Raw genomic sequence first — 11,511 nt, 5'->3', positions numbered from 1 at the left:
CACATCTGATGCTTCTTATATCCAGCATTTCTCTCAGGGTGCTTACACTCTGTCGTGCGTGCACACTGACATTACACATCCAGCGGATCATGCTAGCTTCATTTCTTTCAAGTCTACGCATGTCCTCTGCAGTCACAGCCCATGTTTCACTACCGTGAAGCATGGCAGTTCGCACACATGCATCATACAATCTACCTTTCACTCTGAGCGAGAGACCCTTTGTCGCCAGTAGGGGTAGGAGCTTTCTGAACTTTGCCCAGGCTGTTCGTATTCTAGTGGTGATACTCTCTGATCATCCACCTCCACTACTAACTTGGTCACCCAGGTAGCAGAAACTATCAACTACTTCTAGTTTCTCCCCCTGGAGTGTGATGGAATCTGTTTTCTGAGTGTCTGTGGTGTCTATTGTCCCTATGCATCTGCCGCACATGAAAACTATCTTATCAGTTAATTTCCCTTTAATGTTGCTGCACCTTTTATGCGTCCATAGCTTACATTGGGTGCATCTTATGGAGTTTCTACCTACACCTTTCCTACAGATCGAGCAGGGCCACCTGCCTGAGGGGGTGTGTGCTGAGTTCGCCTTTCTGCTTACTATAACTTTGGTCTTTGCTACATTTACTCTAAGGCCCTTTGATTCTAACCCTTGCTTCCACACCCGAAATTTCTTTTCTAGTTCCGGTAGTGATTCTGCTATGAGAGCCAGGTCATCAGCATAGAGGAGCTCCCAGGGGCATCCTGTTTTGAATTCCTCTGTTATTGCCTGGAGGACTATGATGAATAAAAGGGGACTGAGGGCTGAGCCTTGGTGTACACCTACTTCTACCCGGAATTCTTCACTATATTCGTTGCCCATCCTAACCTTGCTGACAGCCCTCTGTATAGAGCCTGTACAGCCTTATTAGCCATTCGTCAATCTCCAGTTTCCGCATCGACCACCAGATAAGGGAACGGGGAACCCTGTCAAAGGCTTTCTCCAAGTCCACAAAAGCTATGTAGAGGGGTTTATCTTTAGCTAGGTACTTCTCCTGCAGTTGTCGGACCAGGGGACCAGGAATATAGCATCAGTGGTGCTTCTACCCGGCACAAAACCGAACTGCATCTCATCTAAGCAAATTCTCTCCCTAATGAGTTATGACCCTCTCTGTGACCTTCATCACCTGATCCAACAGTTTAATACCCCTGTAGTTATTTCTATCTAGAGCATCACCCTTACCCTTGTAGCAGTTGACTATGGTGCTGCTGCACCAGTCATTGGGTATGACTCCATTGTGAACTACCTGGTTTACAATGCGGGTGACTAGGCCATAGCCCACAAAACCAGCTGTTTTAAGCATCTCAGCAGTGATTCCTGATGGGCCGGGAGCTTTACCTGGTTTCATATCCTTAATTGCCTTAACTACAAGGGAGCTGTCTATTCGGGTAGCTGGTCCCTCTACTGGGTCAACATTTGGCAGGCTCTCCTCCTCCCATTCATTCTCCTCATTCAGCAGTCTTTCATAATGGCTTCTCCAAGCCTCTTTCTTTATATATATATATATATATATATACATATTTATATATATATATTTTTTTCATTTCTTCCATCTAATTTCAGCTCATGAGCTGTGGCCATGCTGGGGCACCGCCACTTAAAAATTTGTCGACAACCAGCCATGGGACTTGAACCCAGATCCCTTGGAGATGTATATATATATGTATGTATATATATATATATATATGCATACATACATACATTCATATATACATATATATATATATATATATATATATATATATATATATATATATATATATATTATATATATATATATATACAAAACTTACTTGGAAGAGGCGTGACGTATGTTGTGTGTGTGTGTATATATATATATATATATATGTATGTATTATGTATGAATGTAGGGAGGTATATACAGTAATGCCTCAATATACAAGTTAATTTGTTCCCAGAGATCACTCGTAAAGCGAGAACTCGCAAAACGGTGCCATAATTTCCCATAATAGCAATGTTAGAAGTCGTTCCCAGAAAAATATTTTATCAATAAAATTTATGATACTCGAAAATAAATGACAATAAAACAACAGCAGAATGTAAAGAATATTTTATGTAAAGTAAAAAGAATGTTGAGATCATTTATAATAAGAAGTATTATTATTAGAATTGTTTTCTGAATCACTGTCACTCGCATTAGACTCACGCACACCATCACTTGAAAATGTGATCACCAATTCACAAGCACTCGTAGACAGACTTGTAGATTTCTTTTTAAAACACAAGTCTAAAATTGTTTGCTTAGAAGTCTTTTTTTCTTTTCACTCTCTATAAATTTCTTGGTAACACACACAAGCATTTGTTATGGTAGAGGTCTCGAAATTTAAGTGCATTTTCAGCAACACATTTTCCTATATATTTCTTTTCCTGCTTGGAAACACCACTCCCTCTTTTGCTAAATATATATATATGTATGTATGTGTGTGTGTGTATATGTATGTGTGTGTGTGTGTGCGTATGTATGTATGTATGTGTGTATGTATGTATGTGTGTATATATGTATGTATGTGTGTATGTATGTATGTATGTATGTATGGTATGTTGTGTGTATGTATATGTATGTATGTATGTGTGTATGTATGGTGTGTGTGTGTGTGCGTGTGCGTGTGTATGTATGTTTGTATGTATGTATATATGTATGTATGTATGTATGTATGTATGTATGTATGTAGGTATGTATGTGTGTGTATGTATGTATGTATGTATGTATGTATGTATGTATGTATGTATGTATGCATGCATGTGTGTGTATGTGTGTGTGTATGTATGTATGTATATATGTATGTGTGTATGTATGTATGTATGTATGTATGTGTCTATGTATGTATGTGTGTATATATGTATGTATGTATGTATGTGTGTATATATGTATGTATGTATGTGTGTATGTGTATGTATGTATGTATGTATGTATGTGTATGTATGTATGTATGTGTATGTATGTATGTATGTATGTATGTGTGTATGTATATTCTTTTATTCTTTTATTTGTTTCACTCCTTCAATTGCGGCCATGCTGTAGTATCGCCTTTATTCGAACAAATCGACCCAGGACTTATTCTTTTACCGAACCGCTAAGTTATGGAGATGTAAACATGCCAACATAGGTGTCAGTTCTCACAGGTTGTACGGTGTGCACACATACACATACCACATCCACACACACATATATGTGTGTATGTGTGTGTGTGTATACATATACACACATACACATACATGCCTCTTAACCTTCTGGATGCCCTTCCTAATGTCAATCACTTTACAGTGTACTGGGTGCTTTTTACGTAGTACCAGCACCAGTGATTTTTACCTGGTACCAACTCCAATGGTTTTTTTATGTGGTACCAAGGTTTTAGGATATTAATTCTGTGGTGGTGGGCAGGTCATCTTGACTACAACAATGTACCACATATTTCAGTCTTTTATTACCTTCTTCCGGAAGGCGGCGAGCTGGCAGAATCGTTAGCACGCTGGGTGAAATGCTTAGCGGTATATTCATCTGCCGTTATGTTGTGAGTTCAAATTCCGCCGAGGTCGACGTTGCCTTTCATCCTCTCGGGGTCGATTAAATAAGTACCAGTTATGCACTGGGGTCGATATAATCGACTTAATCCGTTTATCTGTCCTTGTTTGTCCCCTCTGTGTTTAGCCCCTTGTGGGTAGAAAAGAAATATATATCATCTCCTTCCGAAACCTCAGCGTTGTGAGATCAACCTTCAGTACCTCATCCCAACTGGGGTTGATTTGTTTGACAAAAAATTCCTCAAGGCTATGCTCCAGCATGGCCACAGTGGTGCTGGGGCAAGTAAGAGATAGAAGGTAACATGAAATGTGTAAATAAAAATTAGCAATAAGCAGGAATCTGCGTAGAGGGTGATCTTTCTTATTTCTTTACTGCCCACAAGGGGCTAAACACAGAGGGGACAAACAAGGACAGGAAAAGGGGTTAAGTCGATTATATCGACCCCAGTGCATAACTGGTACTTAATTTTTATCAAACCCAAAAGGATGAAAGGCAAGGTCAACCTCGGCAGAATTTGAACTCAGAATGTAACGGCAGATGAAATACCGCTAAGCATTTCGCCCGGCGTGGTAACGTTTCTGCCAGCTCGCCGCCTTCTGGAGGGTGATCTTTCTGCTAAGATATGAAACACATCGTTCTATGCATGAGGAACAGCAAGAATCAAACTGACTACTTGTTTATATGGCTTGTGAGTGGATTTGGAAGATGGAAACTGTGTCGAAGCCCCTGGTTTAAATATACATGTCTATGTGTTTGTCCCTACCATCACTTGACAACTGATACTGGTTGGTTTTTTACAAGGTCATTTGAAATAAAGGCAGTGTACTTCAACAGAGGTCATCGTCATCGTCATCATTATCAGTATCATCATCATCATCACCATCATTATCATCATCATCATTATCATCACTCAAAGTTCGCTTTCCATGCTGGCATGGATTGGACGGTTTGACAGGATCTGGTCATCCAGGAAACTGTCCCGACTCCAATTGCCTGTTGTCACATGGTTTCTACAACCGGATGCCCTTCCTAGCACCAACATTTCTATTATAGGCACAAGGCCTGAAATTTGGGGGAGGAGGATAGTCAATTACATCGACCCCAGTGCATAACTGGTACTTATTTCATCGACCCCAGAAGGATGAAAAGCAAAGTCGACCTCGGCGGAATTTGAACTCAGAACATAGAGGCAGACGAAATACTGCTAAGCATTTCATCCGGCATGCTACCAATTCTGCCAGCTCGCCGCTTTTCCTATCCCCAACCACTCTACAGAATATGCTGTGTGCTTTTTACGTGCCACCGGCACCCGTAAAGGACAAGTTTATGGTAACAAAAGGGTTAAAGTGATCAAAATTAAAACCTTCCATTCAAAATTTTATGTTAATTTATGTTCCAAACACCAGATTGATAATGGCAAAGCTATTTTACGAAATTCTTCACCATTTTCAAAACTAATTGAAAAAAAAAGTAGTTTTTCAGTGGAAGTCATCATCAATCGCATCATCATCATCATCATCAATCATCACCAATCATCATCATCAATCATAATCATCAATCATCAGACATCACCATCAATCATTATTATCCTCAATCATCATCAAATGCATATCATCGTTTTCATCATCAACAACAACATTCTAACGTCCACTTTTCCATGCTTGTATTGGACAAGCAAGAGTAAGATGGAGCAGAGTTTTGGAAAAGGTGATGCCAAACCAACGATGATGATAATGACGATGTTACATAAAATATGGAGATAGTTTATGCAAAAACCAACTATTCTACCCGGATCAGTGAAAGTCAGTAATAAGGTTGGCCAATATCATTCCTGGCCTTTCTTAATGATAACAATGGCTACAAATACAGATATGAAAATTAAGACATAGGCATAGGTTGGTAAGCTGTCTTCTGATCCATTAGTTTCAGCATCTTTTGTTGTCGTTGTTTCTGTTTTTTCACCTGCAAAAGATGAACAGTAAAACATATACTTTTTAAGCAATAATAAATCTCAAAGCGAGTTATAAACAGTAGCTACAACACATTGTGACGTATATTTGCCATTTAAATATGGCAAACCCCTAAGGGTGGATGCTACTGTAGTTTGTAGCCCCAGGAGGACACCTCCTCCAGCTGTAGCCAGTGTGTCTATAGCCAGCTGGAGGAGGTGTCCTCCTGGGGCTACAAACTACAGTAGCATCCACCCTTAGGGGTTAGCCATATTTAAATGGCAAATATATGTCATATACTTTTTGTTTATAATAAAAAAAAATAGTAACATCAGCCAGATTTAACCCTTTTCATACCATCCTGCTTAAAATTGCTTTTGTTTCTATTGTACAAATCCTCAGTTTTGAAGAGATCTAAAGAAAACCTTCCTTATGTTCCAAACAATAGTTTAGTAATGATTCTTTATCATTTCCAAAATTTATTGAAACAAAGGCAATGCATTTCAGCAGAAATATGGTAAGAAACGGATCAACACACACCAATATCCCAGATTATTATGTCTAAATGATTAGATGTTCCCCTTCAGATTAATCCATCATTTAGAAAGGTTATGTTGCATTAGCAAAGGGGATTAAATTTCTTTTTTCTAACACAAAAATGTAAGGTCAACAGATGAGTCGATTATTTAGAAGGGTTATATAGCATTAGATGGAGGCACGTGGCTTAATAGCTCTATATATGAACAGCAATGCTATGTGATACAAACTTTGAATTTGCTGAAGTATTATAAAAATATTTGCACTGAGGTTGTTGTTGTTGCACCAGAAAAAAGTGTTCAGTGGAATTTCTTCTGACTCTTTCTGTCCTGAGTTCAAATACTGCTAAGGTCAGCTTTGCCTTTCATCCCTTTGGGGTTGATAAAATAAAGGACTGACTAAATATAATCAAATTAATGTAATCAAAGAACCGCTTCCACATGAAATTCCTGACCTTGTGCCATAATTAGAAAGAAGAAGAAGAAGAAGAATCGTCGTCGTCGTCATCCTCATCATCATCATTATTATCATTATCATTATCATTATTATTATTATTATTATTATTATTTTTATTATTATTAGCAAAAGTAATTTCCTTACCTTTTGTCATTAAGGTATATTTTGCAGAGCAGAGATACAAGTCACAAAAACGCCAAATGAAATCTTGTTCTGATACCATTTGGATCAAAAGAGTAGATTTGCTACCATCTTGTGTAACTTCATAGTTACCGTAATTATAACAAGTCGGGTTACATTCATATCTACCATTGTCGTTTTTCCAGAAAACAATTCCTGTCATCTCGGCTACTTCAGTATGAAGTGTGACATTGTCTCCTAATGCAACTGGTTCTAAAGTAAAAAGATAAATCAACATTAGTGATTGGTTGCCCATATGAAAAATTTCAGGGTTTTTTTTTTTCATCATTGCCATTTTAACACCTGCTTTTCCCTACTTGGGAGCAGCATTTTCCTTGTGTACAATTGGATGCTCTTCCTGTCCTAATATCCCAATCTATTGAATAGCAAAGAGTCAAGTCATGTTTTACCTAGTAAACTGGAAACAAACGACCCCATATAAACGAGCCTTTTGTTTACTAAGATTGTGCAGAGTAAGATACACCCTTGTCACCCATAAAGTTAATCAAGTTGTACAGAAATTTCTATGCCACTGAAACCAGGAAACTGGCCCTTATGAGCCTGGCATCGCTTGAGAAGGAAATCAAGTTGTAGTCAGATGTTACAAGCATAAAGGAGAGGCCTTAAAATTGATTGACCAGGTCAAGAAAGTTATAATTAATTAGAAACAGAATTAGACTAGATGAGATGCAGTTTGATTTTCTGCCAGGAAGAAGGACTACTGCTGCCATCTACTGAGTAAAACAACTGCAAGAGATGAATTTAGCTAAAATCATTGCATTTGGTATTCGTTTCCTGGAGAAAGCTTTTGACATGATACGGTCGTCTCTGAAGAAGCAAGCAGCTTGGACAACATAAGTTCCCTCAGAGTGAAAGGCACATTGTATGATGTTCGTGTATGAACAGCAAAGCTACATGATAGTGAGAGATGGGCCCTAAATGCAGAGGACATATAAAGAATAGAGAGGAATAAGGCTAGTGTGCTCCTTTGGATGTGCAATACCAGTGTACATACTTGTTTGTTCCTTCTCGAGCCTTGCCTGGCTCATAAGGGCAGTCTCCCGGTTTCTTGGTGTATAGGTTCCCCACCTGGATGGGACGCCAGTCCATCACAGATGAGCTGCAAGATGCAGGAGGAAAGAGTGAGAGAAAGTTATGGCGAAAGAGTCAGCAGAAGTTTCGCCATTACCTTCTGCTGGAGCCACGTGGAGCTTAGGTGTTTTCACTCATAAAAACACACATCACCCGGTTTGAGATTCGAACCCGCGATCCCTCGACCGCGTGTCTGCTGCTCTAACCACTAGGCCATGTGCTTCCACAGTGTACATACAAAAGAAAGTATCAAGAGAAAAATTAGGCAAAAGAGGAAACAGATGAAGGCTACAGAAAAGAAGACTGCAATGGTTTGGTGATGTGATGCATAAGGATGAGGGCAGCTGTTTAAAGAAGTGCTTTAAGTGGATGAAACTTGTTGAAGAGGGAGACCCAGGAAGACATGAGATAAAGTGGTGAAGGCTGAACTCAAGATGCTGGACTTGAAAAGATGACAAAAGACTGGGATGATTGACAAAGCACAATGATTGAGAAGACTCGTCCATCCCAGTAAAAGATGATGTCCAAAATGCATTTTGTTTATGCTTGTAAGCCATTCTTCTTCCTCCTCAAGCTTTCCCCACATCTTTTTCCCTTAACATCCAGTTCTCCATCACTCATCTGTCTATGGCACTACTCAGGGGTTGTATTCATTTGGAACCAGAATCGTCACATATTGCCATTTTCTTTCCATTACCGACAGATGAAATGCCTATTTCTTTACTACCCACAAGGGGCTAAACATAAAGAGGACAAACAAGGACAGACAAACGGATTAAGTCGATTATATCGACCCCTGTGCGTAACTGGTACTTATTTAATCGACCCTGAAAGGATAAAAGGCAAAGTTGACCTTGGCAGAATTTGAACTCAGAATGTAGCGGCTGACGAAATACCAATTTCTTTACTGCCCACAAGGGGCTAAACATAGAGAGGACAAACAAGGACAGACAAACGGATTAAATCGATTACATCGACCCCAGTGCGTAACTGGTACTTATTTAATCGACCCCGAAAGGATGAAAGGCAAAGTCAAATCAGAACGTAACGGCAGACGAAATACCTATTTCTTTACTGCCCACAAGGGGCTACACACAAAGAGGACAAACAAGGACAGACAAAGGGATTAAGTCGATTATATTGACCCCAGTGTCTAACTGGTACTTAATTTATCGATCCTGAAAGGATGAAAGGCAAAGTCAACCTCGGCGGCATTTGAACTCAGAACGTAGCGACTCCTCTATACCTTGAAGATCTCAACTGGCACAAAGTCACACTTGTTCTGTAATACCTTCGGGCCACTTCCTGTTGTGGGTGTTTTAGTCTTGCAGGGTACTTGTTGACCCTGTCGGTAGTGTTGTCACATAAAGAGCACAGGTGCAAATGCCAAGGTAAAAGCACTGGTGATGGTCCCACGTAAAAATCGCAGATGTTGGTGTCACCGAAAATGCATCGGTGATGGTGACACACACAATGCACTGGTGCTGATGCCTTGTAAAAGGACCGAATGCACTCTGTAAATTGGTTGGCATTAGGAAGTGCTTCCTGTACCAGAAACCATCCCGAAACGGACAATAAAAGCACACATGGCTCATGTCAAGCTGTCCAACAAGTGACCGCAAACAAAACGGACATTAAATAATGTTCAGAAGAGTGAAATGAATAAGGCGGCGAGCTGGCAGAAACGTTAGCACGAAATGCTTAGCGGTATTTCATCTGCCGTTACGTTCTGAGTTCAAATTCAGCCAAAGTCAACTTTGCCTTTCGTCCTTTCGGGGTCGATAAATTAAGTACCAGTTATGCACTGGGGTTGATGTAATCGACTTAATCCCTTTGTCTGTCTTTGTTTGTCCCCTCTATGTTTAGCCCCTTGTGGACAATAAAGAAATAAGAAGAGTGAAATGTGTTTCTTTTGACATTCACAATAACAACTAACATATTTTGCATCTGGTTCTCCCCTGATATATTGGGAACAAATATGCAAATATTTGTAGTGTCTAATTTTACATCCACTACATCGAATGTGTGTCATCTACCAAATCCACTCACAAGGCTTTCATGAAACCAAGACTATAGTGAAAGACACACACCTAAGGTGACATGCAGTGAGATGGAACCCAGAACCATGTGGTTGGGAAGAAGGCTTCTTATGACACAGACTACCTTCATTATTCTACAGTTTTGTTACAAGTAATCCCTGAAATCAATGTATGTTCATACCAGAGAGAAGCTGTATCATGTTCATATCTGTGGTAAATAATTCTGTTAAAATAGTCACTTGACTAATGGCTTCAAACAAGAGAGAAGCCATAACATTACAATATCTGTTGTAATTTATTTTCTGTAAATGGTGTTTTAATTATACATGAATATGTTCATACCAGAGAGAAGCTATGTCACGGTTATATTTGTGGTAAATCATTCTCTCGTAGACCTAACTTAACTGTATGTCAATGCATTCCTTCAGGAGGGAAGCCATGTCAGTGTGACATCATCATCATCGTCATCGTTTAATATCCGTTATCCATGCTGGCATGTGTTGGACGGCTTGACTAGGGTCTGGGAAGCCAGGAGGCTGCACCAGGCTCCAGTCTGATCTGGCAGTGTTTCTACAGCTAGATACCCTTCCTAATGCCAACCACTCCATGAGTGTAGTGGGTGCTTTTTATGTGCCACCAGCAGAGGAGGCTGGTAATGCCACGATTGGTTGGTGCTTTTCACTTGCCACTGACACAGAATCCAGTCAAGGCGGTGCTGTCATCAGCCACGTTCGGATGGTGCTTTTTATGTGCCACTGGCATGGGTATCACGACTACAATTTCCATTTGATTTTCATTTTGATGTCGATGTACTTGACTCAGTAGGTCTTCTCAAGCACAGCATGTTGCCCTACGATCCAAGGTACTTTTGAGTGAGCTGGGGCTGGTTCTGTACAACTGGTGTGGGATACAGCCGTGAACTCACTTTATTTGCTGGGTCTTTGCAGTCACAGCATATCTCCAGAGGTCTTGGTCTTTCGTCATTGCCTCTGTGAGGCCCAACATTCGAAGGTCATGCTTGACTACCTCATCCCATATCTTCCTGGGTCTACCTCTACCCTGGATTCCTTCAACTGTTTGAGAGTGGCACTTCTTCATACAGCTCTCCTCATCCATCTGTTGTACATGACCATACCAGCGCAAACGTCTCTTTTGCATGCCACATCCAATGCTTCTTATGTCCAGCATTTCTCTCAGGGCACTTACACTTTGTTGTGTGTGCACACTGACATTACACATCTAGCAGATCACGCTAGTTTCATTTTTTTTGAGCCTACGCATGTTCTCAGCAATCATGGCCCATGTTTCACTGCCGTGAAGAATGACAGTTCACACACATGCATTGTACAATCTACCTTTCACTCAGAGCGAGAGGACCTTTGTCACCAGTAGGGATAGAAGCTTTCTGAACTTTGCCCAGGCTATTCTTATTCTAGCGATAACTCTCTCTGAGCACCCACCTCCACTACTAACTTGGCCACCTAGGTAGCGGAAGCTATCAACTACTTCTAGTTTCTTCCCCTGGAGTGTAATGGAATCTGTTTTCTGAGTATCAATGGTGTCTATTGCCCCTGTGCATCTGCTGCACATGAAAGCTATCTTCTCGGTTAATTTTCCTTTGATTGTGCATCTTAGTGTCCATAGATTACACTGGGTACATTTTATGGAGTTTCTACCTAT

The 11,511-nt window shown here is 40.2% G+C and overlaps 1 protein-coding gene across 3 annotated transcripts; it reads right to left on the bottom strand.

The window, feature by feature from the left end:
* Positions 1-5,186: 5,186 nt before the first annotated feature.
* LOC118768178 lies at positions 5,187-7,796 on the bottom strand. 3 transcript variants are annotated; one of them, XM_036514136.1, is made up of 3 exons: positions 6,665-7,796; positions 5,363-5,537; positions 5,187-5,331 (listed from the first exon to the last, which is right to left on the bottom strand). In XM_036514136.1, exons 1-2 carry the CDS (start codon positions 6,993-6,995, stop codon positions 5,404-5,406), a joined length of 465 nt encoding a protein of 154 aa, XP_036370029.1. In that variant the 5' UTR covers positions 6,996-7,796; the 3' UTR covers positions 5,187-5,331; positions 5,363-5,403. The 3 variants fall into 3 exon arrangements, with proteins under 3 accessions (XP_036370029.1, XP_036370028.1, XP_036370030.1); XM_036514135.1 differs by having other exon boundaries at positions 5,363-5,540; positions 6,665-7,795; XM_036514137.1 differs by having other exon boundaries at positions 5,363-5,528; positions 6,665-7,795.
* Between the last annotated feature and the right edge of the window lie 3,715 nt (positions 7,797-11,511).

The sequence above is a fragment of the Octopus sinensis genome, linkage group LG27 (assembly GCF_006345805.1).
Source record: "Octopus sinensis linkage group LG27, ASM634580v1, whole genome shotgun sequence".
NCBI lineage: Eukaryota > Metazoa > Mollusca > Cephalopoda > Octopoda > Octopodidae > Octopus > Octopus sinensis.
This window is presented reverse-complemented; position numbering and strand designations above follow the sequence as displayed.

Coding starts and splice junctions, on each gene's coding strand:
- LOC118768178 (XM_036514135.1), bottom strand. CDS start 6,995: ATGGCAATGATGAAAAAAAAAAACCCTGAAATTTTTCATATGGGCAAC. Junction 5,541..6,664: donor ATATACCTTAATGACAAAAG/GTAAGGAAATTA, acceptor CATCTTTTGCAG/GTGAAAAAACAGAAACAACG.